General features: G+C 35.3%; 1 protein-coding gene and 1 pseudogene across 3 annotated transcripts; one reads left to right on the top strand and one right to left on the bottom strand.

Moving 5' to 3' along the window:
- Positions 1–881: 881 nt before the first annotated feature.
- Positions 882–3,392, top strand: LOC148929334 (protein FAR1-RELATED SEQUENCE 5-like; annotated as a pseudogene).
- A 6,454-nt stretch (positions 3,393–9,846) lies between these two features.
- On the bottom strand, positions 9,847–13,163 carry LOC125192769 (uncharacterized). Of its 3 annotated transcripts, none has more exons than XM_089057092.1 (9): positions 12,704–13,163; positions 11,992–12,179; positions 11,714–11,898; positions 11,460–11,627; positions 11,174–11,281; positions 11,020–11,089; positions 10,817–10,924; positions 10,256–10,351; positions 9,847–10,170 (listed from the first exon to the last, which is right to left on the bottom strand). In XM_089057092.1, exons 1-9 carry the CDS (start codon positions 12,729–12,731, stop codon positions 10,021–10,023), a joined length of 1,101 nt encoding a protein of 366 aa, XP_088913218.1. In that variant the 5' UTR covers positions 12,732–13,163; the 3' UTR covers positions 9,847–10,020. The 3 variants fall into 3 exon arrangements, with proteins under 3 accessions (XP_088913218.1, XP_047946371.2, XP_047946368.2); XM_048090414.2 differs by having other exon boundaries at positions 9,847–10,173; positions 11,992–12,231; positions 12,704–13,161; XM_048090411.2 differs by having other exon boundaries at positions 9,847–10,173; positions 12,704–13,161.
- Positions 13,164–16,329: the final 3,166 nt, after the last annotated feature.

Raw genomic sequence — 16,329 nt, 5'->3', positions numbered from 1 at the left:
GGGGCGAATGATAGGTCGTCGTTATCATATGTATGCATCACACAAGAAATCTTTAAACAAAAGAGCAGACCATCAAACCTTGCAACCATCTTCATTGGTACGAATGAATGAATGCAAAAATTTTCTGATATCAACTACAATGCCCAAGCCACTATTTATAGTGGAGAAATAACTTCAAAAGCAAATCATATCCTATGAAACAAACCACGATAAACATTAATATCAAGTTGACAAAAACTAGGAAATCCTATCAGAGAGAATTGATATGCTGAGGGACAATTTGTGAGGGACTATGAGCGCCTCTTCCTGCCACGTCAGCAATCTTTATTTTATTTTATTTTCACAGAATTCTCTTGCCTCTAATTTAACGCAATATTAACCTATTCAATGAGAATTCTGCTGAATACGCCGTTTTCATAAAAAATTGAGATTACATTGCTGATCGCTTTTCTCAAATTTTCCACGCCCACGTCCTCCTCAAGAATTCGTTAGTCAAGTTTGCACCAGTTGTTGTTTTAATTTTCACATAGATGAGTACAAGTTTGAATTTTTACTACACCTTTTGTTGTTCTTTTTCCCAAACGTAATGTCAATTGATTACACATGATTTATTTTTCTTTATCGGATCAAGAAATAACAGGCATTAGTTTCATTTATTTAAGTTACTAATGCTCTTTCTTGTTTTGATATCGTGCAGTTATGGAAGAAGATGCTCATGTAAGTAGTTTTAACCTTTTCTTCTTTATTAATTGTATTAATTTTTATTTTTTTTATGTAGATTATATTTTATAGAATTTATTACCTCACTGCATTTTGAGAAACTAAGTTGCACGATTTATTCACCTGCAAAGAATGATGAAGAGGATATCAACTCTTTGAGTGAAAATATGAACGAGAATCTATATATCCCTCAAGTTGCAAACGATCGAAAGCCGGAAATTGGAATGAGATTTGCAACGGTTGATGATGCGTTTGCATACTACAATCAGTATGCACGGGAAGCTGGTTTTAGCGCAAGATCAAGTAGTAGCAAAAAGAACAAGAAAAACAATGAGCTTGTTTGGAAATAATTTGTGTGCTTCAAAGCTGGTCAAACTGATGAGAATCGTTAAAAAAAAAAGAGAGAGCAGTGAATGGTACCATGATCAATTCAAGAGCTTGTGGTGAAGTTAGAACTGATTGCAAGGCAAAAATTTCGATTGTCAAGCAACAAACTGGACCGGATTGGAGTGTCAGCGTCTTTATGGAAGGTCATAATCATGGACTTTCGACTCCTTCAAAAGTTCACTTGCTTCGATCACACCGTAATGTTTCTACTGTGAAGAAAGTATTAACTCAAATTTTTTCAGAAGCTAACATTCCGACATGTCAGCAAATGCAACTATTAGAGATTGAGTATGGTGGACCTGAAAGTATAGGTTGCACAGAAAGAGATATTAGGAATTTTGAGAAAGAATTAAGGGATGAACAAAAGGGAATCGATGCTGAAACTCTGATAGAATTCTTTACATCTGAGAAAGAGAAGAACAAATCATTTTTCTTTCACTTTGAGACAGATTCGAATAATAGGTTCAGCCGATGTTTTTGGGCAGATCCTAAGTCAAGAGCAGCCTATAGTGTATTTGGTGATGTCGTTGTGTTGGATTCAACTTATAACACCAATAAGTATGCAATGATTTTTACACCTTTCGTAGGGGTTAATCATCATCATCATCAAACTATAGTTTTTGGATGTGGATTTCTAAGCGATGAGAAAACTGAATCATATATTTGGTTGCTTGAGAAGTTTATTGAAGCTATGCCAACAAGTGCTCCAAAAGTAATCATCACCGATCAAGATCCGGCATTGACAAAAGCACTTGCAAGAGTTTTGGCGGAAACTGTGCATCGCTATTGCTTGTGGCATATATTGAACAAGTTTCCAGAAAAGATTTCTCCAGTAACTTTTCGGGACCACTATCAGAGTATTAAAAATGTTATAAAAAATTCTACATCTTCAGAGGAATTTGAGCATGGTTGGAAGGAGGTAATTAGAAGTGCTAACTTGGAGCATCATAGTTGGATATTGTTGATGTATGGACTGCGACATAAGTGGGTTCCAACATACTTTAGCCAAATATTTTTTGCTGGGATGTCAAGTAGTCAGAGATCTGAGAGTTCACATTCGTTTTTCAAAAAATATGTCTCCAATAAGAACTCATTGATGGATTTTATCACACGTTTCAATAGAGCATTGAGACGCCAGAGACACAATGAGTTAGTTGCTGACCATATTGACATGAATGAGCATCCCAAAATCAAAACATGTTGGCCAATAGAGACTCAAATGGTTAAAGTGTATACAAGAAAAAAATGGACGGAATTTCAATATGAAATAAGTCAAATCATGGTTACCTTGTGCAATATGCCTCTACACAAGATGATATTATGATTTACAATGTGATGAATTTCCAAAATTCTTCATCCTCGAAACCAAGGCTGCTCACACATGATAGACAAAGAGATCATATATCTTGTACTTGTGGAATATTTGAGTTTGATGGTATTCCGTGCAGACACATGCTAGCTTTCTTCCGAATTAGCCAAATATCTGAACTGCCTGACAAGTATATACTCAAGCGATGAACACGAGAAGCAAAGATTGATGTTATATATACAATAGATGATGAAAATGCTAATGATGATCCAACAAAACTTCTGATGTCGCGACACTCCAAGTTATCTTATAAAGCTGCAATATTGATTGATGATGCATCTTTGACGGATGAGAGGACAAAGTTTTTGGATGAACAACTTGACTATATACATGGTAAAATCAAAGAGATGAGTATTAGTCCAACAACTAAGTTCAGTACTCAGAGAAGGAAAAACTTAGATAAATCAGTTAGTATAGGCGATCCTTCTCAAATTAGAACAAAAGGGTGTGGTAAGAGAATGTTATCTTCAAAGGAGAAATCAACTGTAAAGCCTAGGGCCTGCCATGGATGTGGGATTCGTGGAGTATCACACGACAAACGTAATTGTCCAGATTTGCATGACGGGTATGTGTATGATTGTGAAGTTTTATCATTTATATTGTATAGTTATTTAAGTAATCAACAAATTTCACTTCATCATTTTTACTGTTATATTTGAATTGCAGGTCAGCTGCAGGTGATTGCCACGACAATTATTAATTTGCAATTGAAAAGGATTGATGTTCATACAGTAAAATGTGGCTTTTATGAACAGTGCAGATATTGGAACTTAGCAATAAGAAGGAGAAAACTGGATCTGTTATGCAAGTTGAAGGAGAATACTTGGCTTTAAAGCAGAATGATCTCACTTTATTTTCAAAAGGAGTTGTAATTGCTACCTTGGAGTTAATTGTGTTTTTGATGATGTTAAACTGATTACTAGAGTTAGGACTCAATATAATATTTGGTGTTTTTAATTTCATGTTGATTCATTTGAACATTTTTTGTTTCTACGATTTCAAACATAACTTGTTTGGCAATTCTTCAATAGTAATTTTTTTGAGGTATTTTAATCAACCTTTGACATCTTCTATTGTTGCTATGTTATTTGCTTGCATTTCTTTCGATAAACTGAAGAATGTCTTCATTAGTGTGATTGATAAAAAATTTTGATTAGTTACTTTTACTTCGTATTAATATTTGAAAAACATTCATCACAAAAAATTGTCTTCTTCACTCTTTCAATACCATAATATCTCCTTAGTAACTCTTCCTCATTGCTTGAGAAATTAAAGAGAAACTCTCCAAAAAATGGCACTCTAGACAAAGTGCTGCTAAATTTTAATAGGTATCAGTTTGCTGATAACTTTTCAAATTTGTATAATCCTTGAATCCTAATGTAATGTTTGGGCATCCTTATTTTAAGTTTTTGCATTCTCTTTATCCATTATGAATTGAGTTTAATTCTTAACCAAGTAAACATAGTACAATTATACATCACAAAGAAAAAATATGCTTCTTTGCAAGACTAAGTATGTTAAATGAACAAGTGCCAGTTTTACTGAAGCATTTTCTCGAACAGTTAAGTTGCAAGAACTTTCAATGTAATTCCTCACAATCTCAAATCACACCATTCTGAAATATGAAATGATTAATAAATATACAACCATTGTTTAACAATGAAAAAACAACAAAAATTCAACACTGTTTCTTACGAAAGTGCCTATGTCACACCTCAACCCCTATGACTTATGCACTTACTATAAATAAATTCAAATTTTTAGAAGCACACATATTATAAAATTTCAAAAACCACTCTTTTATCAAGTACATATTCAAAATATTCTGAACAGTAGTGGCACCCTCTCACCACTCTGTATACTATACATTTATCTACATGCAAAAACAATGAGGAGGAGAAAGTTGCTAAAACGTGTCAGCCGCCGACCCTATTAATAACTGTAACTCACATCAACCCACACATCATTGATATCTTATTCCTGAAAAATATTAGTGGTTTATATGAGCCACAACTCAGTGTATATAAACCTTACCTTTAATTCCACATCCCATATATCAATATATTCTTTAACCAATATATATAACAATTATCAACAATTATTAAAATATTTCCATATAAATATGCATATGCCACTATGTTCAGTTTATTATTCTGTGATAGTTCAAGCATGGTATCTGCCCGGGATTTCCAATATGCCACTATGATTTGACCCGAAGGTCCCACTATGATTTGACCCGTAGGTCCCACTGTGAATTGACCCGTAGGTCCCAATATGATTTGACCCGAAGGTCCCAATATGATTGACCCGAAGGTCTCAATATGTCCACTATGATTTCAGATTCAAGACATGACTATCACAGATCCTCTTTAATCAAATGATTCAATTAATTCCAATACCATATGCAAAACATATATATTGCACCAATCACATATCCACATCATATTTCACCATCAATATCAAATAAGACATAATTATATCAAAGTCACATCATATAATCAAATTATTAACTTTATTTAACATCTAGCAAAGAAGCACGTAAAATATGTAAAATTAAAAGTGTGATTTATACACACCTGATTACGGCAGAAAATCTAACCAAGTTCTGAATCTGCCTCCTAATCAGTTTCTCGATCCTTGAATCTCAATAGTGCAATTCTATTTGATTTTAGTGCATAACTATATAAAATTTTGTTTTTCAATCTACGTCTCCCTCTCTATTTTTCTTCTGTTTTCTTTTTCTTTTTTTTTTCCTTCCTCAAGCTCACTGACTCTACGCATGTATATAAGCATGCAAGGCGGTTATTGAAAAACAATAACTTAAAGCTACTTATATTAATTATAAATATTAAAGCAACATGCATGCTATATATTATACTTTTGTTACACTTGTCCAACAAGATTAGTGGCACTACTAACTACTACCACGTACATACTAACACATTTATATTTTTCAAACTATGCTACTATTATTATTTATATATGTTAGTTTAGGATCAATATCATTTTCTATTTAATATACATAAATATGTACGTACATAAATACTAGTACTACATAGTACACATGCACACACATTTACATAACTAATATATATATGTACTAATTTATACTATAATACAATATATATATATATATATATATACATTCATTTAATGATTTCCGTAAATCAGAGCTATCTATATATTCGATTATAGTAGTCGATCATAACCATAAATATATTCTCTATGACACACTCATATCTCTGTAGTATAAATGACAATAAAATATGTCATGACAATATAATATGATAATATGCAAAATAACGTAGGTTTCGGATTAGGGATGTCACAATTCTTCCCCACTTTAAGAATTTTGTCCACAAAATTCATTTCTCTCTAAGTTAACGCAGTCTATGAAATTGCTAACCGGTAAACAGATGTAGATAATTCTTGCGAAGAATCAGATCGATAAAGCCGAATCCTTCTGGCGTAGAGAAATATTATGAATCTGTGCCAACTCTGGAGGTAATGTGAACCTATACGCCAATGGTTCAACTCATTCAACAATATCTCACGGTTCAATATAATGAGGACTCAACTTAACTTTTTGCTCAAATTGCATGACTCCTTTCTTTCTGAGGTGAAACTCAAAAAAAGACTTTATCAAGACCGAGATAGTAAATCGCAGATCTCTGTCAATATATAAGATACTAGAATACCATATAAGCGTTCCTACGGATAATGATGCCAAATCTTCAAAGCAAAATAATGTCGCTAATAACAGATTTTGAATAGAATAAGAAACTCCTTGTACTTGGGTTTGTTACGACGCATAAGTAATAAACTTTCCATTAAGTCAAAGATAACCAAATCCATGTTTCAGCGCATCACTATAAATAACATAATATCTTGTACCTGCGGAGATAACCAAAATAGGTGACATATTCAACCGATGCTTCCACTCATTAAAACTCTTTTGATATGCTTCACTTCATATAAAAGAAGAATTCTGTCATACTAACTTCATTATCAATTGAATAATAATAAAGAAATATTTTCAGTTGAAAACCAGTTCAATCTTTTGTCGATCCACTTCTATTACACGACCTGATACCACGTGTCCTAACAATACCACATGCTCTAGCAAAAACCCACCTTTACTCAACTTAGCATAGAGTTGTTCATTTCGCTGAACTTTAAATACTGATGTTCAAGTGATGGTTGAGAGACTCTTGAAACTGGTCAAATAAGTCTTCGACTCTCGATAATGAATATTTATTCTTCACTGTCACTTGATTCGACATTTAATAGAGTATATAAAATCGCAATGTGCAGGCTTTCTTCTTCAAATATGATATTGGTGCACTTTAAGATGAAACACTGGGTCGTATAAATCCTCTAGCAGACAACTCTTGTAACTGATTCTTAAATTCTTGAAACTCTAATGAAGACGGTTGATAAGTAGAAATAAAAATAAATGCAGTGCTCAATAGAGAAATGTAACTCCTGATAAGGTGAAAATCCAGATAAATCTGCACTTCCAATAAATCAAAAAGCCGATCTGGATAATATAAGAAAACCTGGAACAATATATTGATTACCGTAAAATATCACTCGATCCCGTCACGATGATTATATTGCATTTCGTTTACTTGACAAGCTACCTTGGTTCGATGAAGTGAAAACCAATCTATACCCATAGTAATATCAAAACTTGTGTATGAACAAGAGAATCAATATCCGTTGGCAGCTCAATTGAATTAACTCGCACCACGCAGTCTAGATAAACCGTGTATACTGAAATAATGCCAACTCATAATCAACAAACATAGTTCCTTCTTTAAAGACAAAACCTTCTCTGCTTCTTATCACAATACACTTCTTTGCATATATTTAGCATTGAGTTCTCTAGAAAAATAGTCTGAACTAAACACCAGAATGCCAGAGGTTGTATCATAGCTTGTGGGACTGTCTCCCACCAAGAGTAAGTATAGCTTCAAGGAAGAGATACCGTATAATCAAAACCTTCTTCTGACATATAACTCATCTGATTGCACACCGGTTCTATCACTTTTAACAATATCCCAGCCTCAGTCAGATTAGTCCGATAAAATCAACAACTTCTACTCGAGCTCTTTAAATTTTCTACCTCTTTACCTCATCATTGGTCCATGTACTCTTTGTTCTAAAAGTCTGGGTAATCCCCATATGATGCAACATGTATATGAGATGTTTCTACAATTAATTGACGATGCAGGGGGGCTGACCCTTCTCTCCTCGTTGTCACATGTTCATGATAATTGAAATGAAAATGAAACTTCTAACCATAATGTATCATACGATATTCATATATGCCATGTCCCAGCGGGATTCTATCTCCGCTCTGATACCACCTAAACTGTCACACCTCAACCCCTATGACTTATGCACTTACTATAAATAAATTCAAATTTTTAGAAGCACACATATTATAAAATTTCAAAAACCACTCTTTTATCAAGTACATATTCAAAATATTCTGAACAGTAGTGGCACCTTCTCACCACTCTGTATACTATACATTTATCTACATGCAAAAACAATGAGGAGGAGAAAGTTGCTAAAACGTGTCAGCCGCCGACCCTATTAATAACTGTAACTCACATCAACCCACACATCATTGATATCTTATTCCTGAAAAATATTAGTGGTTTATATGAGCCACAACTCAGTGTATATAAACCTTACCTTTAATTCCACATCCCATATATCAATATATTCTTTAACCAATATATATAACAATTATCAACAATTATTAAAATATTTCCATATAAATATGCATATGCCACTATGTTCAGTTTATTATTCTGTGATAGTTCAAGCATAGTATCTGCCCGGGATTTCCAATATGCCACTATGATTTGACCCGAAGGTCCCACTATGATTTGACCCGTAGGTCCCACTGTGAATTGACCCGTAGGTCCCAATATGATTTGACCCGAAGGTCCCAATATGATTGACCCGAAGGTCTCAATATGTCCACTATGATTTCAGATTCAAGACATGACTATCACAGATCCTCTTTAATCAAATGATTCAATTAATTCCAATACCATATGCAAAACATATATATTGCACCAATCACATATCCACATCATATTTCACCATCAATATCAAATAAGACATAATTATATCAAAGTCACATCATATAATCAAATTATTAACTTTATTTAACATCTAGCAAAGAAGCACGTAAAATATGTAAAATTAAAAGTGTGATTTATACACACCTGATTACGGCAGAAAATCTAACCAAGTTCTGAATCTGCCTCCTAATCAGTTTCTCGATCCTTGAATCTCAATAGTGCAATTCTATTTGATTTTAGTGCATAACTATATAAAATTTTGTTTTTCAATCTACGTCTCCCTCTCTATTTTTCTTCTGTTTTCTTTTTCTTTTTTTTTTCCTTCCTCAAGCTCACTGACTCTACGCATGTATATAAGCATGCAAGGCGGTTATTGAAAAACAATAACTTAAAGCTACTTATATTAATTATAAATATTAAAGCAACATGCATGCTATATATTATACTTTTGTTACACTTGTCCAACAAGATTAGTGGCACTACTAACTACTACCACGTACATACTAACACATTTATATTTTTCAAACTATGCTACTATTATTATTTATATATGTTAGTTTAGGATCAATATCATTTTCTATTTAATATACATAAATATGTACGTACATAAATACTAGTACTACATAGTACACATGCACACACATTTACATAACTAATATATATATGTACTAATTTATATTATAATACAATATATATATATATATATATATATATATATATATATATATATATATATATATATATATATATATATATATATATATATATATATACATTCATTTAATGATTTCCGTAAATCAGAGCTATCTATATATTCGATTATAGTGAGTCGATCATAACCATAAATATATTCTCTATGACACACTCATATCTCTGTAGTATAAATGACAATAAAATATGTCATGACAATATAATATGATAATATGCAAAATAACGTAGGTTTCGGATTAGGGATGTCACAGCCTAACTTCTAATCAACTATAGGCTATTTAATTCATCACCCTCCATTGCATCTCCATTCCAACCCAATTGCATAACAACACATTTCATTCAACAAATTCCCAAAGCTACGCATGAATTTTGTAAGAGAACAATTGTAGTATCATATTGATTGTGAAAAAAAAGAGAATATTTATGGAGAATTTGTGCAGTACCAAAATCGAATTAACCTATTTTTCTTCTTCTTGTTTGCATTCATTCTCTTCATCTTGATAAAAAAAAAATGAAAGTTGAGAATTGGCAGGAGAAGGAACGCTGAGAGCAGGGTGAATTTTTTGTAAATCTCGGCAGTTGCGTTAAATCAGAGAAGAGAGAATTCTGTGAAAAAAAAAGAAAAAAAAGATTGCTGACATGGCAGAAAAAAAGAGGCTCTCATAGTCCCTCACATATTGTCCCTCAGCATATCAATTCTCTCCTATCAGATAACAAGATAACAATAGTTCATATGTAGTAATTTTTAAGATAAGATGGTTTCTTGATGGTGCGAGTTGGGCGAGCTGTCGTTGGCCGAGTCAAAACAGTTGGAAAAGTAGTGGTGGGATCAATCATTGCTGCTGAAGTAAGAGTTGTGGAGTGAATAGGAGACACGGCCTGCTGCAATGGAGAAGAAGTGGGAAAAGATATTGTAATACTGAAACTAAAGATTGATTTAAATCATGAATAATACCGGGCCTACCTGGTCTGTTGGCAATCGAAAATGGTCAAGTATGCCGTCTGCCCACTCTGATCGCATTTCATCAATTTCACTCATAGAATAACTGCGTTCGGTAAACTATAAAATGCGCGCACACACACATCTAATGTATTAATCACACTACTTAGTAATTAATTTGCAATATAAAACATGAAAAACTTGCCTAATTAGTGTGCATTTTGCATATCAAATCCATAAAACTAAATCAAATCCATGTAGTAGTTCTCCTTTTACTTCCTAGTTTATTCTAATTAGATCAAGAAGCTTTATCCACTGTATAGAAGGAGAGGATTTTTAAGTCACTAACAAGTTACTAAATTTCAAATCAGTAGACTTAAGCTTGAAAGAAATGTCAGAGAGACATCTGCCTAAAAATGAATTTTGACCCAGTTAACTAATTTTAATAACTGTGGGTTCAGGTCATATAATGTGTGAACTTTAGTAAAGTGACATTTAGTTTCTGGATGACAGAAGCATTTGATAATAAGCCAAGAAAGCTCACAAAAATATAAGATGAGAAGAACTCTATGCACATTACTGTACCATTGTTTGTAGAGAAATTGAACCGGGATATCTACAAGTTCTGATGATTTCTCTCATATACTGCATTATGTAGAATCCACATTGCTTCGAATCTGGTTGGCGAGGAGCCTATGTTATAAATCATGCATTAGTGCGGCTAATAGAATAGTAAAATGAATACTATGTATCCTTGTATTCAAATAAATTCAAAGATACATCCATACTTTTACAACCACCCAAGTTGGAGATTTTTTTTCATTCTCTCCTTTGGATGAACTAAACATCGATAAGGCGCTGCATGGATTTACAAATTTGAGAAAAATTAGTATATCATTGACTGACTAAATAAAAATGCAGGAAAGGTTTAACAAAACTTACTCATCCACAGCATCTTTCCAAGCATTATGACGAATGCGATGGCTAAGAGGATCAAACCAAAAAACAGTCTTGGTGTACGGTTGGATGACCGTGAGAATCCAATGAAAACTACAAAATGATTTGCAACACTCAAATTATAAATATCCAAATGAATATGAAAGTGAGCTGTAATCAGGGGTTGGCCCGAGGAGGGCCGGTGTAAGGTGAAGTCCCCCCAAACTGATTTTTGTTTCCTGTACGGCTCTACCCATATAAATTTGAAAATGTACTCCGATACCTTACTTACCCTACATTACACGGTGCCAACACAAGTTGATCTGCTGATGCCCCAATCAACCTATCAGCTAAAGAACGGGCTCTTTGATTTCTGGTTAACCTGTTTGAGATGTTATTTGGATTCACAAATCGAAATTTATGGAGCATGTTTTCTTTTTTCATTTCCCTGTGAAGGTACCTACCAATATCACCAACAAATTAGACAATATAATACATGCAATAGCACCTACACTACTAGTCCAATCAAGTAAATAAAAGACTTACCACATGTAGGAAATTATACAGCAATCTGGAATTGGCTCTAGTAGACAAAATTTATTGACATCCTCAAGAAATATAAAAATCTTATATTTCTTGCCAAACACATCATCATTCAACATCATTGAAAGATTAATCTTTTCATGAATTAGCTCGAAATAGTACTGCAACAACTCCAACTTTGGCATTCCCTAAAACAATAATTGAGGAGTTAAAATTAAATTTAATCTACAATACACTAATAGACAGATATATACTAATGAATTTGAAACACGTAGATGTACACTGTCAGGTCTGTGAATAAGGGATTTTATGATTCCTTCGAGTTTTTTTAGTTGAGTATCCTGATCCCGAATTGCTCTCCGTTCAGACTCCTCTGTTTTCCGTCTCATCTCTTCAGCACTGAGATACACTATTTCCATGTCAAAAATTCGCTTAATTTTCTCGCCTTCAAGTCCTTTTCTCCCACCAGCTGATTAAACATATTTCACATCAGTAGATGATCCATAGAACTATAGAACACACTGAATCAAGGAAAAGAAAACTGTAAAGATGTTGGAATTTGCAAAGGAAAAACAACTAATCATATATTGTATTTTCTCTCAGCTTTTCTCACTGGTGCACGAGATGATGTTGATTGCAATTTTTCCTTCCTCTGGGAAATGTTTATCTCCATCCTACTTGCATCATAAGTGTCAATTTTTGTTGATAATCAATTTTCATATGAGAATTCATGCGTTGCTCAAAAAACACAATCACGCCACAAATCATTTCTCAAACAAGTGAGTAATTAGATCGGATTCCGATTTTATGTTGATAATCTTTTACATCCCCTTTTCTAGAAACCCTAGCTCCGCCTCGTCAGAAATTCCGCCGCCTGTGGCACCGTCGGCGAACTTACGCTCCGGTTATACAACCGCCCTCTCGTTTTGCTTGGCGTTTTTAACTTAGAAACGATATACAGAATTTAATTACTAAAAAAAGAAGAGCTGTTACCTGGATCAAGGTGAGGAGGCGTGGCCATGGTTGGATTGCTGGTAGCTTATGCGTCTTCTCTCTCGGAGCTTCAGTGCTTTTGTCGTCCTCTCTCTGAGAAAGAGCTTCAATTCAACCAACTCCGTTTCTCTCTTGTGAGCCTTCTCCTTGGATTCCCTTCTTCTGCTTGTCTCGATTATTCTCCTCTTTTCTTGATTCTGAGAGATTCCATGTTTGCCTCTTTCCATGATAATAAATGTGTTACTATTCAAGCTCAGATTGGCTAGAATCTTAGCTTATATCCACAAAACTGACTCCATACAACACAATCAAGCACAAATAGCAACAACACCAATATAACGACGAAATAAGCACGACGGTTGATTGATAATAGGAATTCAATAACAACAATACAGTGAATAGGAATTGATAATGAACAAAAATGATAACAATAGATAAATGCTACGGATCTCGGATCCCTTAGCTCAATGCTCAATCACACAACTAACGTGCCGAATGAGTGAGTGTGGTCGATAGATACTCCTCACTCCCCACTCTAATTTCGTGCTCCTCACTCCACATACTCACGTACTCCCTCTTCATGTACCAGTCCGGACGATACACGTGGCTCCTTATTCCATCTGCCATGATCCTTATTTATTTAGCTACTCATACTCGTCGTTGCATGCAATGCATGGGTCATGCATGGTATGCATGCAACAATAAGGAAATTTTGCCTTAATCTCGTCGGCATACTCCCATGAAACTTCTTCCAGTGAGTGACCTTCGTAATGAAGCAGCCATTGCGTGACTACTTGATTATGCTTCTTCACCATCTTACGTTAAAGTATGGCCTGAGGCACGGCATCCCTGATGTGAGAGACCAAAGGCACATGTGTAATCGGTCCAGTTGGTGGGGCGGAGGGTCATAGCAACGAGACATGGAAGACATTATGGATGGTTGCCGACACAAGAAGGTTCAGCCTATAAGCTACCTTTCCAATTCTATCCAGTATCTAATATGGCCCATAGAAGTTCAGCTCAAACTTGTGGTGAGCCCCTCAGATTGATTTCTGCGGTTAAGTTTGTAGCTTTAAGCCACACCCAATCCCCAATCTCATAGTTTCTGTCCATGCGATGCTTGTTGGCTTGCTTTTGCATCCTATCAGCAGCTCTTTGGAGGTGCTTTTTGAGCAAAAGAATCATTTCTTCTCTGTTCCTCAAGGCTATATCAACCGCCTCCACTCTTGAATCCCCGGGTAAGTAGGGCATGTGAATGGGTGGAGCATACCCATACTGGGCTTCGAATGGTGTCATTCGAATGCTTGAGTGATAGGTCGTATTGTACCAATATTCAGCAAGTCCCAACCACTGATGCCACGAGTGAGGTTTCTTTCCAATTGTACACCTTAAGTAGCACTACAACGGTTTACAACCTCTGACTGGCCGTCAGTCTCCGGATGATAAGCGGTCGAATAGAGCAACTCCATTCCCAACAAGGCAAAGAACAACCCAGAAAGCATTCATAAATGTGGAACCCCGATCATTAACCACCTTGGCTGGCATAACATGTAGTTTGAACACTGAATTCATAAAAACCTCAAACCACTTGTTTATATGTAAAATGATTAGTTAGGGCCATGAAATGAGCGTACTTACTCAACCTATCAACCACCACAAATATCACATTCTTCCCTTTCGACATTGGCAAGGCTTCCACAAAATCCATAGTAAGATCACTTAATAGAGAAGCTGGTAGAGGCAATGGCTAGAGGAGGCCAGCTGGGGGCGAATTCTCAGCCTTAAACTGCTTACAAGTTACACACATTCTCACAAATTCCGTACTTCCCTCGTCATTCCCAGCCAATATAGAAGAGATGATATTCTTTTGTAAGTAGCAATTGTAGATCATTTCCCACAACAAGCTTCCTACATCTCCTTAACTCTCTATTCTGCCAACTAAATTTAGGATGAGAAGTCTGTTCCTATTGCTTTTCCGGTATAATTTTCTGAACTTGTTGATCCTTCTCCGATGATGATCTGATTTTAGGAATAAGTTCCAAAGGAATAATGTATGATGTGAGAGCATGAACCATCATCTCAAAGGCTCTTGACAATGCATCAGCCACAAAGTTTTCTGACCCTTTTCTGTATTTGATTTTGTTGTCAAAATACATTGATAAGGCTAATTTCATGCATCGGTTATGTGGTGAAAAACACTTTATTTTGCTGGGTCTAACGCAGTTTTTAAGCCAGGTGTGTGAAGAAGACGCTAGATCTAGGAAAAGCTGGAGGCAATGGACTAGCGAAGGAAAATGAGGGAAAGTGAGCAGAATTGAAGAGAAAAAAAAATGGCTAGAAGAAGGAAGTCAATAGCTGAGGGCAACAAAGACTATTCATACCACGCTGGACCCACTTCAACGCCTATAAATAAAGGAACATGCAGCATACGCCAGAGACATGATTTTTGCTCTTAGCTCACACACTCACACACACACTTGGGAAATGGGAATTCTGGGATAGTTTAGGGTTTCTAAGGGGTTCATCTTCGGCGAAAGTCAGTGGTAACACCGTCCTCTCGGGGGGCGAAGAAACAATCTGTTTTCATTCAGCTTTTCGCACTTTTATTCCGTCGAACTTCACTGTTTTGGAAGTCGATTTTGGTTGTTGCTACTTATCGGTTATCTATGCATTTAGTTTATGTCATGTTGGTGTTTATCTTGTGTTGATTTACGATTCTGAGTTTTGTTTGAGGTTTTATTTCGGCAGTTGAATGTATTCTCTGTTTTGGATAATTCTGTGCTTGATCTGGGAAAGAGGTTATGGATCTGAATTGTTGTTGATGATCGGTGGTTGTTTGTCGAATCTGTAGCTATAGATATACTTTTGGTCGGAGTTTGTGTCGGATGCTTGGATCCAGAGTGGATTTAGCATTTCGAGGTTGGATCTGAACATGGGAATCAAGTTGTGCATGGATTTCGAACTCTTTTGCTCTCTTTTCATTTTACTCCGTCTAGTAGCCGTAGATCTGTTTAGTTTTTAATTGTTCTTCGTTAAATTGCCTTAAATTCAGTCTGCTTCGTTTCCGATTCACGTTCCATTTCTGTTTCTACTGAAATTTTATACAAATTGATTGGAGAAGATGATGTCGCTGTTAGTTAGTACTTTAGTTAGTTGTTTTCCAGCTTTTCATCCGTACTTTACCTTTTCAGCAAATGGTCCCCACCGTCAGTTTATTTCCCAGGTCTAGGTAATTTAGGAAATAGTTTCTTAGATCTAGTGATTGTCTCGTTTTCCGGTTTTCATGCATGATTTCTATTTTGCCTAGATCTAGTTGTTAGCGTAGCAGATTTCACTCCAAGTTAGTTTAATTTCCTCAACCCAAAAATGCGTGGCAGCAGCCAACCCAAAAATAGTCCCGAATCCTTGAGCATGCTTTATTACGCATTCATCTCTGTGGGATCGATCCCTACTTCCCTGTGCTAATTTTAGTATACGTGGTTGAGGGTTTTTGAAGCGATATTTTGTGTGTCCGACGACCGAGATCTTCCAACGATCCGTGAGTTCCTAGACCTTGTGATCTAGTGGATTCGCTGGACCTAGGAGACTTTTTATTCCTTTCTGTGCACACAGTACTTAGCAAACTA

Source organism: Salvia hispanica, chromosome 4 (assembly GCF_029641045.1).
Source record: "Salvia hispanica isolate PSC_SH4W2 chromosome 4, Shi_PSC_v1, whole genome shotgun sequence".
Classification (NCBI taxonomy): domain Eukaryota; kingdom Viridiplantae; phylum Streptophyta; class Magnoliopsida; order Lamiales; family Lamiaceae; genus Salvia; species Salvia hispanica.
This window is presented reverse-complemented; position numbering and strand designations above follow the sequence as displayed.

Coding starts and splice junctions, on each gene's coding strand:
- LOC125192769 (XM_048090411.2), bottom strand. CDS start 12,731: ATGGCCACGCCTCCTCACCTTGATCCAG. Junction 12,180..12,703: donor GCCTCCTCACCTTGATCCAG/GTAACAGCTCTT, acceptor ATGTTTAATCAG/CTGGTGGGAGAAAAGGACTT. Junction 11,090..11,173: donor TGGAAAGATGCTGTGGATGA/GTAAGTTTTGTT, acceptor AAATCCATGCAG/CGCCTTATCGATGTTTAGTT.